At 34.7% G+C, this 20242-nt stretch overlaps 2 protein-coding genes across 5 annotated transcripts in view; one reads left to right on the forward strand and one right to left on the reverse strand.

Moving 5' to 3' along the window:
* The window catches only part of ACSS3 (acyl-CoA synthetase short chain family member 3), a 151095-nt gene extending 144933 nt beyond the window's left edge, over positions 1-6162 (forward strand). For 3 of the 4 annotated variants that reach the window (XM_060025311.1, XM_060025312.1, XM_060025313.1), the window contains one exon: positions 4110-6162. In XM_060025311.1, the coding sequence (XP_059881294.1) occupies positions 4110-4176 (67 nt within the window). In that variant the 3' untranslated portion in view covers positions 4177-6162. The remainder of the gene's footprint in view (positions 1-4109) is intronic. The other variant, XM_060025308.1, reaches the window with a different exon arrangement.
* PPFIA2 (PTPRF interacting protein alpha 2) overlaps positions 200-20242 on the reverse strand; it is a 333651-nt gene continuing 313608 nt past the window's right edge. The window contains exons 25-30 of the mRNA XM_060025306.1: positions 18991-19088; positions 12790-12965; positions 11841-11909; positions 4129-4288; positions 2829-2920; positions 200-805 (exon numbers count right to left, since the gene is read on the reverse strand). Of these exons, the coding sequence (XP_059881289.1) occupies positions 2862-2920; positions 4129-4288; positions 11841-11909; positions 12790-12965; positions 18991-19088 (562 nt within the window). The 3' untranslated portion in view covers positions 200-805; positions 2829-2861. The remainder of the gene's footprint in view (positions 806-2828; positions 2921-4128; positions 4289-11840; positions 11910-12789; positions 12966-18990; positions 19089-20242) is intronic.

Below are 20242 nucleotides of genomic sequence, written 5' to 3' on the forward strand. Positions count from 1 at the left end.
TTTTTTTTTTTTTTTTTTTTTTCTTGGTCCACAGGTAATAAGAAGAGATTTTTTTTTCTTTATAATTTTTTTTAAATAATTGCTTTTGACTCTTGTAAACAGTTTGGCTTTGTTTTGTATTGAAAAGGAGATCGAGCCATCACAGTGCTATTTCTAAAGATATAGGACATCCCTGATTTCCTTTAAAGGTCTATTTTTGGCTCCAGTTCCAGGTTAAATCATTCTTTTTTACATGATCAGAGGCAGGTTTTCAGCTTTAAGGATTGACAGACTTGAAGGAGAAACATGTGGAAGCATGAAACATGCTTCCAGGAAACATATCAATTTGTTACAATGCAAAAACTGTAAAAATGGTGGAATGGTAAAATACAAACAGTACTTGGAATTGTCAAATGTTTGCACTCAAGACTCCATGAACCATATATTTTATTTTTAAAAAAATCATATTTATATCCATTTACATAAGACTTACACATTTAAAAAGAAATGCATACACAGTAATACATAAATGCCAAGTATATTACAATAAGACATGAAAAAACAAGTGGCTCCATTTCATAAAAGCATCTGTTGTACAGAATTTATGATGTGGATGATGCTTATTATTCAAATGACTTAAGCATTTTCTTACAATTGTAGTAAACTAATCAAACTTAATATCTGACTCCCCCCAAAATCACATTTTCAGCTTAATAAACCATTAGTTGTGATTATTTCCTTAGAATTCAGTCTTCACAAAGGTTTTCACTGCTTATCTTCTTAGATGGTAGTGCACTTTAGGTAGAGTAGACTGAAAAGACGACATCTAAAATATGTAATGGACAGCATTAGTTTACTGAAAGATCCCAGATTGGAAAATCTCCCTCTGCGACTCTTGGTGCACCTCCATGCATCCTGCCCACTTTTGTCCTAAGGGTAGGATATCATCTCAGGTCTAACCAATGGCTGTATGTAATTAATATTTGCTCCTCTCTAATTTTGTGCAGGCGAAGTTCATAAATAAGATTTGCTCAACTTTGTAGAAAGTATGGCAGTAATATAAACAGAGGTAGTCACAGAAAACCTCAGCAGTCCTTCTGAAAAGCGTACAGCTTGCTCATTAATAATTGAGTTGAGTTGACCTATTCCATGGAATAGATCTGTATTCTAACTCATATATTTTAGAGCTCTTTAAAAGAGACCTTTGTTTAACTGTGACAAAAACATAATGATAATCAGTAACATATAAAGAATCTGGGTTAGTGATGTGGCATCACTGATTCTTTCCAGTCATAATATACTTAGGAAAAGGTCACAATTACTATCCCGACACAAGAGATAAATGATATGTTCTGAATTGTGTTAATAACAAAAATGCTAATGTTTCCTCACAATAGAAATTGGTTGTCCCAGATTAACTTATTGGAAATAAATACCTTTATTCCATTTAATGGTAAAAACTAGGAAATATGAACTAGAATGCCAAGCACAAAATACAGATTATAAATAGTTAAAGACTAATTCTACCCATCAGTCAAGAGCTAAGAAGCAAGCACTACTCAACATATTAAGTAGTCATTTGTAAATCAGTGAAGTATTCTAATTCTAGTTCCTGGTAAATTATCATGTTATGTGTAGAAACTATTACAAACAGTATTTTGGAAAGCCTCTTATTTAGCCAAATTATTACAAATTTTAGATCATGCCTAATAAGATGCCAAATTGTATACCATAATTAAATTTTTAACGTTAGGGTTTTACATTCTGAAATTAAATCTCTTATCTGAAAGCTTTTTGTTTTATCATCAGCAGCTTCAAATAATGACCCAAATAAGGCAGCATATCAGCTCCTATATCAGGCCCCAAAGACCATCAGTAAATTGTGTGGAGCTTTTAGTTCAAGGCAATGAATAAACAGCACAAGATGAGCTGTTCCCCTCCCCAACCCTGTGCACATACTTGGTTCTAAATATTGCTCTAAAAAGTGTTTCTCCAAAATTTTAATTCATCGTAAATGGTAGAATATTTTGGTAAAGCACAGTTGTAGATTAAGAAATGTTTATGAGTTCTTGACATTTACTTTCTATGAAAACACAGTTTTACTAAGACTGGTTTCCAATAAAATTCCATTTTCATATGGATTTGGAATTAGATTCCATCAACTAGTATTTCTCGAAGTACAAATGCCTTATAGCTTATGATTTTATAGGATGGTTTTCTGTCCTGTCCGCCATTGTTATAATGTTATTTCACTTGGTTTCTATCTGCTGTAAACCCCAGATACTTAAAATTCCTATACGTTTTCAACAAGTATTAATCACATTGATGAAAAACAACATACCAGAAGTTCAGATTTTTCAGTTATACTTTTGTTTTTAATGTGAAATCACCTCCAAATCATTTTCCTGATTCTGCCACTATTTGACTCTGGGTACCTACTAAAATACTATTTGCCTATTTCAACTTCCCCTATATAAAATACTCACTTAAAAGTGTGTTATTCTGTAAGTGCCAAACTCTCATCAGTAAAATGCTATATGCATCAATATAAAGTGCTACGAAAAAGTAGAAACCAGTGTAGTAGCAACCCATTGATGTGTAATAAGATAGTGACAGGCCTCCAACAGATGGGCCTTAAACCATAGCAGACAGATGGTGATAGGAAATCCTAGATTAAGAGTTACAATATAAAGAACTTTCCACTCTCTAGCAATTCAAAGGGGTTCTCTCACTTCTCTCACTTCTCTCACTCTTCGCCACAACGGAGAGTATCGTGTATATTTACTAGTCTATGTAGGTTACATTTTTTTTGGCGGTTTGTTTTTTGTCAGCCAAGGAAAACTACTCACAGCAAGTCAGTGCTGCCTCCTTTGAGTGGCTTGTCAACATGAGTATGTGCGAACAGTGGAGTTGTCTAACCTCTGCAGTCTTGATGAAGGAACTGCAAATGGAGAAAAGGGCTTTAGAGGGACTTGGATGATTGAGTACAAAATTTCAGATGAGAAAGATTCATTTTCCCTGCATAAAGGGATCTGAACATATTAATAGACCTTCTTTCTCTCAGATAGAAGCCACTCATATTCCTTTTCTCAAGACAAGCTACTAAAGAAAATTTATTCCAGTGTGATTCACCTGAGCTTTCAAGTTGTGTATTCCTCCTTAGATGAAATCTGTTAACAAGAACAGTTCCCCTGGGTGCTCCTGTTTTTGAAGCAAAGATTGCTCTTGGAGAAGTCAGTATGCTGGATTGTCTTCCCCTCCAATACTGAAAAGCTTCTATACTCATTTTAATCATGTTAAATTGCTCACGAATTTTGCTAATGTGTTCCATAATAGTAACAACTTAGAAGAAATAGAGATCAAAGATCATGGAATATAGATCAAAGATCATGGTTTATACTGGAACTTATTTTAAGGGTCATGATAACTATCACCTTGACAAGAAATAATAATTCTAGGTGATTGTCTCAATAAAGAGAGTGGGGCTTTTTTGTTTGATGCTTACCAGACAGACATAACTTTGTGACTACAACTTCAAATTTGTCTCTCCTCCAGAATGGCTGTTTTCCTTTGTGAAGTATATAACACAAGTCTAATGTCCACAGAAGGAAATACTAATTGGGAAATTACTGTCGGTTTTGTGTTTGTTTAATTCTCTTCTCATGGTTGTGCTTGTTTATTTAAGGCCTTCTGCCTTGGTCATAGGTGAGAATATCTGATGAGTCTGAGTTTTTAAGATGAAATAGAAAACTTGCAATATTCAAGCATGTAGGGTGACAGTGGAGTTAATTTCCGTTTATTAAGGATCTTTAGTCCAAATCCATCCTCTAAACAAATTATTTACTTGGTGAATAGAAGAGTAAAGAAACACAAATCATGCAGATGTTTTTCTTCCTAGATGTGGACATTAGCCAAAATAGTCCTTTTTAGGATATTTTAAATTATTTTTAAAATATGAATAAAGTGCCATGAGTTCATGCATTAGCAGCTTACAAAAGAGTATGGTCTGATGAAAGCAAAGTAAACGTCAAGCAGAGCAAACCAACTTAAGAAAAGAATCAATTCCAGAAAGCTGTGCAAGATCAGAGAATGACAGCATTTGCTAAACAAGCTTTTTACTTTATAAGCAGAAATGCAAAACTACTGTACCATCCGTTGTCATTTTCCTTGACTGCCCCGATGTTGTGGTTAACCTAAATCCAGCCGGTAACGTTTCTGAGGACCCAGGCATCATGCTGATTCCGTGTACTTCACGGGGAGGAAACTGCCTTCTCCAGGTCGACCCACGCCTGAAATTCTTGTCATCACTCTGCCAGTACAGAGATACAATTTGATGTAATGAAAACAAGTAAACTAGTCCAGATGCTTAAAACATGTAACTCTGATTATTTACATTGTCTGTAAAGTATACATATGGAATACTATATTTCAAGGGTTATATTGATTCCAAAATGAGAATGCAGGATATGTGAAATAGAAATGTTTTTATTAAAAAGTTCATATGATTTCGAATCTAAAACATATATGAAAGTAAAATCTTTGAAAATTTAAAATAAAACCCCAAAGTTTTTCCAAAAAGAATTTTGGGTATACTTTGTTGCACTTCATGCCAACTGTTTTTATGTTATGAGATGATATACTTAGCTGAATAAGTATTGGGTAAACACTATTTGATTCACACTTGATTATTTCATGAATTTTGCTTTTATGTATACAAGATACATGTTATGGGAAATCTATATTTGATACAGCCTGGCTCATATGGGATACGATAATTTATATTCTGTGTAAGAAACTAAATTTGTCATTTGCTAGATTTCAGCTGATACAGAATTAACTTGTAGTTTGTTGAAAAACCTATGCAAATGGTCACCTTCCTTTTAATAAATACATGTGCTCATTAGATGCCACTAAAAGCATAATGTAACTCTGGCTGCTGTTTTACAATGTAATTCTTGTTGCTGATTCTATTATATCTTAATTGCATAAAATCTTCCCTCTCTGTGCATACACATTGTACCTGCAGACAAACCATTATTTTCTCTGAATTGGTAAGCAACAATATGTAATTTACCATTTGACTGATTATATTCTTTGTTTCTAATCTAAGGAAAATATTAATCATTCTACACAGATCTTATCTTCTTATATCACTAAGTTTTTCATCTAAGGAAGAACTGTCTACTTCCTAAAATTATAGTTAAATATGTGTGGTTGACTCTGCTAGCTCAGGTGACTTCATTTGGGCATAGAGAATATAGATAGATATTCAGCCTAAATTATTGTTATAAATAAGAAACACTATAAAGTATTCATCATAGACTACTAATTTAAGTAGCATACAAGGTTAATCTGGGAAAAATAAAATCATTTATGTAATTACATTTATCCATTTTTCTTTTAGAATCCTTATTATTAATATATAAATTTTGTTCAGATTTGATAGCCATTTTACACTTTAAGAGATTTCTGCTACTCTTCTCAACTGCTGTATTTGACTTTGCCTTAGACCTCCAAATGTTTATAGATGGAAAAAAGAAGCAGAATTTCACAGTTGTGGCCTCTCTGACTTCTTGAATCTTGGAGAAGTTGTTGCATGAACATAAATTTTCTTCAGTTCTATAAAACATTACATTACATTGTAGGAATGTACAGCTCCTATAATGTTTGAGATAAGGGCTCAAAAATATGCCAGTAAGTTGAGAATTTAAATCATGATTCCTTAACTTAGCATAACTTAACATAGTGTTACTGCAGAAAGTTAATGGGAACTATAAGCAACAACATCACAGGAAAAGGTTTCCATGAGAGGAGACTGAAAGATATGCTCTCAGCTGAGGATATCCTCTGTCTGTAGCAGCACATGAACACTTCTCAAATCATTTCAGTGGAATCTGAATGCGATCAGCCCCAGAAACAAGTCTATTCTGGCTCCAGCTAAGTTGTTTAGATATTTTTGTTCACACTCAAAAAACAAAACCAAAATCAAACAAAGAAACAAACAAAAAACTGAGACAAAAGCGACTAGAGGGTTTGAATGATAAAATCATATGCTTTTTTAGTAATAAAAAGAGGTAGCATATTTTAAAGGCAGATAATAACGTTCCATATAGGCCTTTCAACTTGTTCATTACTTTTAAGAAGCAACACTAGAACCCACATAGACTTGTGTCTCTGACTGGACCTCTACTTCAGGTCAGTCTGCATTTTAGAATTGTTATGATATGACAGATCTTTAATAATTTTTATTAAAATTATTTTTCCAACTTTTAAGTAAGGATAATAATTGTACTTAAAAGTGTGTATGGGGCTTCCTTGGTGGCACAGTGATTGAGAGTCCGCCTGCCGATGCAGGGGACATGGGTTTGTGCCCCGGTCCGGGAAGATCCCACATGCCACAGAGTGGCTGGGCCCGTGAGCCACGGCCGCTGAGCCTGCGCGTCCGGAGCCTGTGCTCCGCAACGGGAGAGGCCACAGCAGTGAGAGGCCCGCGTACCGCAAAAAAAAAAAAAAAAAAAGTGTGTATGTGTTTATGCAGACTATCTTTTTGATTCAACAATTAAGAATAAGGATTAAAAGCAGATACAAACTACTATATGTAAAATACATAAACAACAAGGCCCTACTGTACAACACAGGAACCTATATTCAATATCCCGTAATAAAACATAACGGACATAAAAAGAAACGAAGTTGAGTTATTTGTAGTGCGGTGGATGGACCTAGAGTCTGTCATACAGAGTGAGGTAAGTCAGAAAGAGAAAAACAAATACTGTATGCTAAAACATATATGGAACCTAAAGAAAAAAAATGGTCATGAAGAACCTAGGGGCAAGGAGGGAATAAAGACACAGACCTACTAGACAATGGACTTGAGGTTACGGGGAGGGGGAAGGGTAAGCCTGGACAAAGAGAGAGTGGCATGGACATATATATACTACCAAATGTAAAACAGATAGTGTGAAGCAGCCACACAGCACAGGGAGATCAGCTCAGTGCTTTGTGACCACTTAGAGGGGTGGGATAGGGAGGGTGGGAGGGAGGGAGATGAAAGAGGGAAGAGATATGGGGATATGTGTATATGTATAACTGATTTACTTTGTTATAAAGCAGAAACTAACACACCATTGTAAAGCAATTATACTCCAATAAAGATGTTTAAAAAAAAATGGAAATGGTGGCGCAGTGGTTGAGAGTCCGCCTGCCGATGCAAGGGACACGGGTTCGTGCCCTGGTCCGGGCGGATCCCACATGCCGTGGAGCGGCTAGGCCCGTGAGCCATGGCCGCTGAGCCTGTGAGTCCGGAGCCTGTGCTCCGCAACGGGAGAGGCCACAACAGTGAGAGGCCCACGTACCGCAAAGAAAAAAAAAAATGACTCATCAAATGACTCATCAAATAGAGGATATCAATAAAGAGACAGAAATTATACATATATATGATATGTATTATATATATGATATATATATATATTATATATATATACAGAGAGAGAGAATCTAATGGAAATTCTGGAATTGAAAAGTGAAACAACTGAAATTAAAAATTCACTAGACGGGGCTTCCCTGGTGGCGCAGTGGTTGAGAATCTGCCTGCCAATGCAGGGGACACGGGTTTGAGCCCTGGTCTGGGAAGATCCCACATGCTGCAAAGCAACTAGGCCCATGAGCCACAACTACTGAGCCTGTGCGTCTGGAGCCCGTGCTCCGCAACGAGAGGCTGCGATAGTGAGAAGCCCGTGCACCGGATGAAGAGTGGCCCCCACTCGCCGCAACTAGAGAAAGCCCTCGCACAGAAACAAAGACCCAACACAGCCAAAAATAAATAAATAAAAGCCATTTCTAAAAAAAAAATTCGCTAGAGAGGTTCAGTAGCATCTTTGAACTGGAAGAATAAAGAATCAGCAAACTTGAAGATACAGCAATTGAGATTATTCAGTCTAAAGAACAGAAAGAAAAAAAGAATGAAGAAAAATGAACAGAGCCTCAGATACCCATGGAACATCTTTGAACACACAATATACACTTAATGGGAATTCCAGAAGAGGAGCGAATTAGGCAGAAAAACATATTTGAAGAAATAATAGTCCCAAAATTCAAAAATTTGATGAAAAACATGAATCTACACATCCAAAGTCCAAGTAGACATCATAGTAAAACTGTTAAAAGGCAGCGAAAATCTCGAACACAAGAGAGAAACTGATGTATCATACAAGGGAACCACAATAAAATTAACAGCTAATTTTTTATCAGAAACAATGGAGGCCAGAAGGAATGAGATGGCATATTCAAAGTGCTGAAAGAAAAAAAAATCTGTCAATCAAGAAGTCTTTGTCCAATAAAAGTATCCTTCAACAATGAAGGTGAAATAAAGACACTCCCAGACAAAGAATGAGAATTTGTTGCTAGCAGGCCTGCCTTATAAAAAATACTAAAGGAAGTCCTTCAGGGTAAAAGGAAATGACACCTGACAGTAAACTGAATCCACATGAATAAATAAAGAGCAAAAGGCAATTATATAGGTAAATACAAAGACACTACAAACATATTTTTCTCTTTTATTCCCTTAACTGAGTTAAAAAACAATTGTTGGGTTTATAACATAAAGAGGGAATAGAGTTATATTGGAGAAAGGAAAGGACACCAGACAGTAGCTTGAATCCACAGAAGAAAATGAAAAGAAACATAAATGATAAATATGTGGTTTAATATAAAAAATTCTATAAATACATTTTTTCTCCTTTCCGCTCTTAAATTTTTAAAAAGACATATAAAGCAATAATTATAACACTATTATTGGATTTATAACACATGGATGTAATATATATGACAATAATAGCACAAAGGGTAAGGAGGGAATTGAGCTATATTGGAGCAAAGTTTTGATAATTTATTAGAATTGAGTTAGTAGTAATCTGAAGTATACTGTGATAAATTACATATTATAATCTCTAGAACAAACTGAGACTAGTAACTCAAAAATATAATAAAGAAACCACAAAGGAATTAAAAGGTACATTAGAAAAGTATTTAACACAAAAGAAGACAGTAAAGGAAGAACAGAAGCACAGCAAGAACAAAAGAAGACATGAAGCATATAGAAAAAAATAAAACTGCAGAGAGAAATCCAAGCATATCAATAATTACTCTAAATATAAATAACTTAAACATTCAGACTAAATGTGAATGACTTAAACATTATCAAACCAGATTAAAAAAACAAGATTCAATTATACACTCCCTACAAGAGACATTTTAGATGCATAGACACAAATAGGTTGAAAGCAAAAGAATGAAAAAATATACACCATGCAAACAGTAACCACAAGTGAGGTAAAATGTCTATACCAATATTAGATAAAATAGAGTTTAAGACCAAGAAATATACTAAAGACAGAGATACTTTATAATGATAAAAGGGCCAATTCATCAAAATGATATAATTATGTGCACCTAACAACAGAGTCCCAAAATACATGAAACAACGCCTGACAGAACTGAAGGGAGAAATAGAGCATTCCACAATAGTAGCTAGAAAAACAACATACTGAACAGGAGAAAACATTTGCAAATGATATGACTGATAAGGGGTTAATATCCAAAATATATAAATAGCTCATATAACTCGACAACAAAAAGAAACAACCCAATTAAAAAATGGGCAGAAAATGTGAATAGACATTTTTCCAAAGAGGACATTCAGATGGCCAGCAGACACATGAAAAGATGCTCAACATCATTAATCATCAGAGAAATGCAAATTAATACCATAATGTGATATCACTTCACACCTGTCAGAATGGCTGTCATCAAAAAGAACACAAATAAGAAATGCTGGAGGGGATGTGGCAAAAAGGGAACCCTTGTACACTGCTGGTGGGAACGTAAATTGCTGCAGCCATTGTGGAAATCAGTATGGAGGTTTCTCAAAAAACTAAAAGTAGAACTACCACATGACCCAGCAATTCCACTCCTGGGTATATATCTGAAAAAAATGAAAACACTAATTCGAAAAGATACATGCACCCCAATGTTCATAGCAGCATTATTTACAATTGCCAAGATATGGAAGCAACCTAAGTGTTCATCAATAGATGAATGGATAAAAAAGATGTTGCATGTATATATACTATGGAATACTACTCAGCCATAAAAAATGAAATTTTGCCATTTGCAGCAACATGGATGGACTCAGAGGGTATTATGTTAAGTGAAATAAGTCAGACAGAGAAAGACAAATACTATATATCACTTATATGTGAAATCTAAAAAATAAAGCAAACTAGTGAATATAACAAAAAAAGAAACAGATTCACAGATATAGCAAACAAACTAGTGGTTACCAGTGGGGAGGGAGAAAGGCGGAGGGGTAAAATAGGGTTGGGGCTTGAGAGGTACAAACTATAATGTATAAAATAAGCTATAAGGATATGTTGTACAACACAGGGAATATAGCCAATATTTTATAATAATTATAAATGGAGTATAACCCTTAAAAATTGAGAATCACTATGTTGTACACCATAACATATAATATTGTACATCAACTATACTTCAATAACAAAATTTTAAAATTAAGTGGCTAAATAAAAACCAAAAGAAAAATTAAAAAAAAAAAACAAACCATAATGGAAAAGAATGTGAAAAAGAATATATATGTATATATACACACATATATATACATATATATACATATATATATATATAGAGAGAGAGAGAGAACTGAATCACTTTGCTGTACGCAAGAAACTACCACAACATTGTAAATTAACTATACTTCAATAAAAAATTTTAAAAAAAGAATAAGGATTGAAAAGATTATCAAAGTTATAAAATTAAAATCAGTTAAATATTAACTGTTTTTAAAAAATATTAATCATTATCCTGATTGGACAGGAGTATGAATTTACAGGAAGTTAGCTGAGGTCAAGACTGTAGAGCTAATCCGTCTAACTTCCTTTGAAAAGGACAGCTTGGGTTTTATAAAACCAAGATCACCTGCCCTGCCCATTTGAATGTGGAATTATTGTCTCATTTTAGGAATTGCTGTGTTCATTCACAAAACTATTTTAATCAGCTTTTCTTTACAGCCAAGAAACACCTGCATTTTGCAAAACAGAATTATGCATCACTGTATTTTCCACTTCATACTCAGGTTTCCTCCTCATTTCTTCCAGAAAGATCCTTGAAAACCTCAGAAGGAATATTAAAATCCACAGTTTATCAATGCACAGAGTGTGCTAACGTCCCTTGTATTCCTTCATCTTGGGAGACTACTTACATGTTTACTATTTTCCAAATCATTTAAACATGCATTTACTATGTGTAGAGATTCTTACACTCAATATAACCTTCAATTCCTATGACTGTTAAAATGTTACTCATATATTTTTAAGGAAAACACAATATTGATATCTAAAATAATCAAAAGCTTCCCATTTATTGAAAGCAAGTTTTTTCTTCCTTTTAATATCCTAAAATTTCCTGTGAAGATATACTGATATTTAAGAAATAAGCACATCCCTTATTAAAGAGCTGAATTTATTAGGGCTAGTGTTGTCATTACTTACAATTTAAAAAAATTTTTGCTCAACATTATTTTGCTGTCATAGCTCATGAAAAATGTCTGAATTTGAAATACTTCTTAGTGTTTCTAACTGCTGATATGATAATATATATGAATTTATAAAGTTCTTTCCAAATCAAATTAGTAAAATTAAATATTTAAGAATAATAGTGGGGAAAATTCTAGATTCTATCCATAGAACAAGCATCTGATTAATTTTGAGCACTAGTCCTTGAAAGCCGTTTTACTTGTACTGTCCCAGGCCCCTTTTGAATGACAATGACAGACAAAGACTTACTTCATCCAGTCGCCGTTCAGTTCCCAGAGCCAGGAGGTTATTGTATTCCCTTTCGAGAATCTGCCTTGCCTGTCGAGATCAGATTAGAGTTAACATCATTGAAGTCACCTTTTATTTGAAAAATCATAGCGATTATATTTACCTGAGAAAACATTCCAATACCCTGTTTTATTTACAGGGGTCTCATTTTTTTCATCCTCTATATCTATAAGCCATTGTAAATTTAAACTATAAACACAAGGAAGGGCAATTTTCTTCAGTCTGTGGACAGTAGAGACAGCCTCACATAAACGTCTGAGGTCAAAGGGTTTGACCTCACTTTGTTACTTTATTCCAATTGAATATTTTATGTAAACTTTGAAATATACAAAAATGAAATAAAAAGTAAAGTTAGACTGCCACATTTTTATCAAGTCTATGCAGGTAGTCCTGAAACCTGGCCAATCATCATCATTTGGGGAAACTTTAAATGATTAGGGTTCCTGTGCCCTATCTCTTGATATCTGATTTCTTAGGCTTGTGATGTAGATTGCACGTTTTATTTTAAGTTTTTAAGAAACTCCAGCAATTCAAATAATTATCCAGACTTGGGAAACAATGGCACACCCAGAGCTGAGTGTCTGTATAATTCAGACATGTAAATAGAAATGACTGCCCCTCAGAGGGGCAGAGACTAAAGGCCATCTGTCAGGGATATTGATTGGGGGAATCTGGCATTCAGGTGGGAGGTTGGACCACATAACTTCTAAATCCCTTTCAACTTAATTTTATGATATTGTTTTGGCTAGAAATCCAGTAGCTTGAAATTAAAGTCCCAGTGACATATATCAAACGTTGAACTAACTCCCATTAGGAATCATGAATATACAGCCGACTTTTTTTTCCTAAAAGTTTACTTTGTCCTTACATAAACCAGGACACAGTGCAACTACAGCACAAAGGGGCTTGCCTGGGTGTTCTGTGTTGGAATCTGTAGTAATAAAGCTAAGCTGCTGTAGTCAAAGTTCTCATCCAGGGCTATAAGTGAGCCATGCACACCACTTTCAAGAATATTATTTGCATATTCTCGAAGTCCAATTGCTTGTATCCAGCGAATAACTCGATCATTGCTCCACACCAACACATCTAGAAAAAGAGGTGCATCATTTTAGGCTGCAGTATTTTGCATAGTAAATAAAAACTGCTGGCTGAAATGAGCCACAGGCGTCTGGCCAAGTTAACATTTATGCTGGCTTCTTTATCCACTCCCTAGTGCAGCTGGCTCCTTGTGTTACATGTATTTACCTTTCTAATAACTAACCCTTTCTACTTTTAGCCCAGAAAAAAAATTGTGATTTTAAGAGTGTTTGTTATCACTGAAATGAGAGCATTTCCATCACATGGAACATAATGTCTCAAAGTGTTTCTTGTTTTCATTCTGGAGCTCTAGGGGTCTGTCTGAAGTTCAATGCTTTTACCACCAGATGGGGACGTTTCTTATTTGTGTCCATATACAGCTCTTCAGTCAAGAGAGCAAGATGACAATCTAAAATGGTTCTTCATCAGAGCATTTTTAAACTACTACCTAACTATTGTGTATAGGCTAGAAGAAACTTTTTTTTTTTTTTCCATCTGAAGCAATAAGTCAGAGAACAGAATAGTAAGAGAACAGGCACTCAATAGTTTGATACTTACCCTACTATTTTGTCAATCCATTATTTCTCAATCACATACTAATCCAAAAATCAACCACTCTCAAGTCATAAGTTGTTTTTCCTTTTAGGTTGAAACGCAATATTTTACTAAGGTACAAAACACTTTGAATTTTATTTTCTAAAACTAAAACCTTTAGAGAAAAATGTCATATATACCTTTTTAGACCATAACATATCAAAGTATATTTTATCCTTTTTACATTCCTTCTCATTATGAGTGGACATAATACTACATAATAGCCAGCAAAACAGTCAGAAGGACAAGAATGTTCCATTGAAAAGAAAGAATTTTGAGGAACTTAAGGGGAAATGAGAAAATAATTAAAACTTTTTTTCTAAAAAAAGAATCAAAACTTTTTTTCATTTCTAGAAAGGGAAATGAAACCCATAATTTACTAGTACAGTAAAAGTAAGTTTTCCTATTAATTTTTTTTTCTTTCAGAATGAAATATATACCTTATCCGGAAAAAGTATAAAGAATACTTTGGGCACTATTCTTCAACTTCAACTGTTCATTTCCCCAATTTAACTTATCTGCAAAAATCTTATTAGTATTTTCTTCTTTGTGTGTTTGTGTGTGGGGGGGAGAGTATTTATATATTAAGTTTTTCAAAAGCATTACTAATTTGTCCTAATGCATTAATTTATAACCAATTCAGATTTTCTTGTGTATAACATCAAAGCAATAAAGTGATACTTCAGCACCACAGAGGTCCCCTCATGTCCTTTCTCAATTATCCTCACCTCAACAATAACCAATATTCTGACTATGCTCACGCCAGATTAATTTTGCCTGATTTTTTAGTTTTTTTATAAATGCTGTCGTACAATATGTATCTTCACTCAGTATAGGGTTCACCCATGCTATGACAAATAGCAGTAGCTTGTTTATTTAGTATTCCATTGTATGATTATGTCACAATTTATCCCTTCTACTGTTGATGGAAATTTGGGTGGATTCTACTGTGGTTATTAAGAATAGTGCTGCTTTGGGGCTTCCCTGGTGGCACAGTGGTTGGGGGTCCGCCTGCTAATGCAGGGGATGCGGGTTCGTGCCCCGGTCTGGGAGGATCCCACATGCCGCGGAGCAGCTGGGCCCATGAGCCATGGCCGCTGAGCCTGCGCATCCGGAGCCTGTGCTCCGCAACAGGAGAGGCCACAACAGTGAGAGGCCCGCGTACCGCTAAAAATATATATATATATATATCCACCAGTATCTTTTCAACTATTGCTTCTTCCTCATTCTCTCTTAACCTCTCTTTCTGGGATTCCAATTACACCTATACTAGACTCCTCCCTGTGTCCAGTGTCTCTAATGATCTGTTTTGTATCACTCATCCTTTTGTTTCTTTTCACGTTTCAGGCCAGATATTTTCAACTGATATATCTTTTATTTCATTATTAGTTTCAGTTTAAACTTTCTGCTTCTTAAAATTTCCATTTAATCATTTCTTAACATATTGATTCTAGCTCTTTATTAAAAATTTTCCATTTTGTCACCTATTTTCTTAACACATTAATCACAATTGTTTTAAAGTCCATGTCTGAAAAAAAATCATCCAGGGTCACTTGTGGATATATTTATATTTTCTGTTTTATTCCTTTTGGTTTTCCTCATTTTGCCCCATTATTTGACATGTTTTATATATATATATACATATATATATATGTATATGTGTGTGTGTGTGTGTGTGTGTGTGTGTGTGTGTGTGTGTATATATATATATATATATATATATATATAAATCCCTGACTTTATGACTGAAAAATGCCTCAAGAGGAACTTTGCATAAAGTGTCAGGCTTACTTATTTCTTGTTTCTCCAGGTTCTTGGTTCCTCAAGACTGGCAGCTTTGTCACCTCTAAATTACAATGTTCCCTCCCCTGTTCTGTAAGACAGGGAAAAGCAGCAGAGAATGACCAGGCTTACCTCTCAACACATTCCTCTTTTTCTCAAGATCACGGCCTCTCAAGGCTCGGGTGTCTTAATTGCTTTCTGCTGCCTTCAAACAGCTGTTTATTGATTGATCTCGTTTTTCTACTTGTTCTTGGTTGATTTAACGTATTCCATTAGAGTCAGAAGTGGAGATTCCTGAGATTAATTTGTACTCTTTTTGTCTCTACCAATCCATGGTGGTGGTAAAGCATTTGCATATGAATCTGGAAGGTATATATACCTCACATACCTCTACTTAACTCCTATTGTGGCTTGAACAATTTTATTTCAAAAGAAAGGCCCTAAGTCTCTCTTTGGATTTGGTTTAATGAGAAACATGTGAGGAAAGACTCAAAATGCCCACTTTCCACAATCGCATTACTATATCCTGCTCCAGCCAAAGAATGAATTTCTTCAGGAAGTAGGATGTTTATCGTCTCCCTCAGAGTTTCAGCTCTTTCTTTCCCCATGTCTTCAGCAAAGCAAAGGACTTTGGTAATAATCCTTACTATCTATGGAAATTTTATATTATATATATATTCACTGGGTCTCCCTGGTCAGTCCTAAAGTATATGTTTTCCTCTGAGCATTCATTAGTTTTTCCATTGAGGCATTAGACCTCAGAAAACAGGATGTAAGTTGGTTGGCATTATATTTTGGTTACATTAGTCAGCTGCTGTTGATAGCAACCGATTAGTTCTAACTACTGGTTATACCACACTTGCACTTCAAAAGTTGGGTAGGTATGTATGGTTGGCAGTAACAGTTCTCCAATTATTTTTACTAAATGCAACATTTAAAAAACTAATGGGGGCTTCCCTGGTGGCGCAGTGGTTGAGAATCTGCCTGCTAATGCAGGGGACACGGGTTTGAGCCCTGGTCTGGGAAGATCCCACATGCCGCGGAGCAACTAGCCCCGTGAGCCACAACTACTGAGCCTGCGCGTCTGGAGCCTGTGCTCCGCAACAAGAGAGGCCGCAATAGTGAGAGGCCCGCGCAATGCGATGAAGAGTGGCCCCCGCTTGCCACAACTAGAGAAAGCCCTTGCACAGAAATGAAGACCCAACACAGCCAAATATAAATAAATAAATAAATAAGTAAATAAAAAGCCAAGCATTTGAAGCCCTTAAAAAAAATAAAAATAAAAAAAATGGGACAATAGTTCAACAAAAATGTAGAGTTTTCTTTACACTAAATGGATTTGCAAATAGGAAGTATTTGTTCTTTTCTGGAGCTGGATTTGTATTTTGATAGCCTATGACATATTTTGTAGTTACCATATTTCTGCAAATATGCGTCTACCAAAAATTCCATTGCCATATCTGTAGTTATTCATGAAATAATAAGTATAAAATAATCCATTTATTTACAGGGTAAAGGTAAATAAGACACTAATACCAAACTCTCTTCTTCAGAACAACACAGTTTTGTTTTTCTTTTCATTTTGTAAATCAGATCCCTTTCTATAAATCTGTTTCCAAGCAAATTTTATGCTCTGACTTTAAAGCTTTGTAAGGATCCTCTTGACCTAAACAATAAATGTCTAGAGATCAGTGTTGACTGTTTCCTAGCAACAAATTAAATGCTTATAGATTTTGATATTCACATGGTCTCTTCACTTCAGAAAGCTGTTCATTAAGGTCCAGGTTAATTAACACTTCAGATAATAACAGAGACCCCTAGTCACAGTCAAGAGTTATTCCTGTAAATGTCATCAGATCAGTTACAGGAAATGGGCTATGTATGATCTCACTCACAGCTACATCACACATGGAGTTGCCTGTGTATAATCATAGTGAATCCTGGCAGCTTTTCTCAGAGCTACACTCTAACTAGCAATTGCCAAATACTAATATAATATTTGATGTAGTGCCAAATCATCTGTCTACATAAGAAGCATTTCATGTGATGAGACCAAGCATAATAAAATCTAATTGGAAAAAATGCTTCAGAAAAGAAAACCAGAAACAGGTATCCCACGGGTAAAATCTATTTGTGTGCTAAAACATCTCTGTTAGGTCAAGCACAGACTTCCTTTTGGTGTCTTTATTTGGCCAATTAGTTCCCAATTTCAATTCAACTGAACAGCAGTGCTCTAAAAACAGCTTGCAATTTCCTGGGTCCCCAAAATAAAGTGAAATCAAATAACCCAATTTTGATAATGGAAGAACACCTTCTTGCTCCTAGGTAATGAGTCAAATGGAGTGTTACAAGAAATCCATTGTGTGTCTGTCTACTCTCCAATGAACCATATATAGAAAAATACTTTTAATCAATCACCTTCACAGGCATTCAAACCCATTCCACTCTAACTAATGTACTGTCCAAGAACTGCCAAAGATAAAAGTGATTTCTGACAATATTTATCACAAATGAAAATTACAGAAGTCTAAGATAGGTGATCTGAAAGAATAAAACAGTGCTAAACTTTAATATGGGAAGGAAGGGTAACATGTAATATATACTATTTTCATGTCTAAGGTAAGCCCTAAAGGCAGTGAAGATGACAATAAACAGACTCGTGCCTAACTTTGAACAATTAATGTACAAACACTTATTGAATTTGATGAAATGCTTCCATGTATCAACTCCTGGGTAATGGTAAACAGAAATATAAGGAGTTTATTTTGCTTCTACTCAAAATTTTCTTCAAAAAATTTGAGACTTTTTTCCATTAAAAAGTATAAATAGACATAAAAGGGCTTATGATTTTTGCCCATAAAAGTCCCATAGATATTTATATCTTATACCTAATCATTAAATTTTCCTTCAACAACAACAATAATAAAAATAAAGTGGTCTCTAACAAGTATAAAGTCTAACATGTTGTTCTTTTTAAACAATTATTTCCCCTGTATATTAAGGTACTGCTCAACATTTAAAGAGTTAATTACTAAATACAGTACTTTTCTAAAGTCTGTTATAGGAAGTGTCTTACTGGTTTGTACAAACAACTGTTGCAGCAGTTAGTAATGTTTCTAAAATCATTCCTAGCTAAAATTATTAATGGACTAGTCTCATTTATAGGGGAAAATTCCCTCTGTAACTTCTATATAAAAATCCCTGTATAATTTCAACAACTATATTACAAAAATAAAATATCTGGTCACTGAAATAGAATTCAAATGATGCAAACCAGGGATAAACTGCTATAAATAAATTATATACCATGTTTCTCTGAATCATAATGAGAATGTTCTATAAAAAGTCTGACAAAACTATGTGGAGGCATGTTTACGATAAACAGTATATATAAGCAATAGGTTCAGAGGAATAAATCTCAATTCAGAAAATCAAAAATATTCCCCAAGTGGGATATCTATCTTATAAAGTGATGATATCCTTTTCTGAGTTTTAATCAGAAAAGTAATGAAAAAGAAATAATGATGACACTCTTCTAGCTGAATACTTACGTTACTTAATGACAATTGTAATGCATACAGCATTTTAGGTTCATAAAAGTGAAAGCTAAAAATCCCAGAAAAAAAAAGGCATTTGATATGAAAGAAAGACATATTACCTTTTATTTCATGTTGGCTTGCTTCTCGTCTTCTTTCTAGTTCTTTTCGGTCATAATTCAACCTCTTTAAGCACATAATTCCATATTGTAAACTTGTTCTGTTATTTTTTTTTAAAGGAGAAAACACATTTAGTTTACTCAGTAGATGATTAAGCATAGTCAACACTATGCACTACTTCTTCAGGCAACAGGTTAATAAATTCCATTTGTAATTAAATCCTTTAGAATTGGAGGGAATTAAAATTATAGTTATTCTAAGCACACAGTGTTTCTAAGGGGTAAAAAAAATATATTTTTAAAATAACCATACTCTTAAAATAAATCTTGGATTATGTTGTTCATCCACATGTCTTTGTTTTCCATTAGGCTATTTCAACATTGTTTGAAGACAAATGAACATTTTACTCCTTTGAAAAGAGTCACTATTATGGAGACAAGAAGGAAATTATAAGAAAGGGATACTCTTCTTTTTAGCTGATGAGAAAAATAATATAAGAACATGAATGAGGGCTTCTCTGGTGGCACAGTGGTTAAGAATGACACAGGTTTGAGTCCTGGTCCAGGAAGATCGCACATGCCACGGAACAACTAAGCCCATGCACCACAACTACTGAGCCTGCGCTCTAGAGCCTATGAGCCACAACTACTGAGCCCACGTGCCACAACTACTGAAGCCCGCACACCTAGAGCCCGTGCTCTGCAATGAGAGAAGCCACCACAATAAGTAGCCTGCACACCGCAACAAAGAGTAGCCCCCGCTCGTCACAACTAGAGAAAGCCTGAGCACAGCAACGAAGACACAACGCAGCCAAAAATAATAAATAAATAAATAAATTTATAAATAAATAATAAAAAGATGAATGAGTTAAGTGATAACATACAGAACCAAATATCAAAATGAATAGCCACCAACTCTAAGTGATACAGAAATATGTGAAAGGAACAAGTCAGCAGATATTGAAACTCTATGTGGAAAGGATATTGTGGAAGAGCAGAAAACTGACTGATCCTTAAAGGATCAGGCAAAGGGAGGGTTAGTAAAGGATATGGAACACCATGAACATAGGATGGCTGATGAAATGTTAAATGTGTGGTGATAGATCCTCTGTCCACAGTGAAGATCTATGCCAGGAAGTTAGGAGGAATAAGATTTTATATGGAGAATGGGGTTACATTAAGGAAAGTTTGCATTCAGAGTAAGTGTAGAACACATCAAGGTGATAAAAATTATTGGACAATTTTCACAGGAGGA

This window comes from Delphinus delphis, chromosome 11 (assembly GCF_949987515.2).
Source record: "Delphinus delphis chromosome 11, mDelDel1.2, whole genome shotgun sequence".
In the NCBI taxonomy this organism is placed as follows: Eukaryota; Metazoa; Chordata; class Mammalia; order Artiodactyla; family Delphinidae; genus Delphinus; species Delphinus delphis.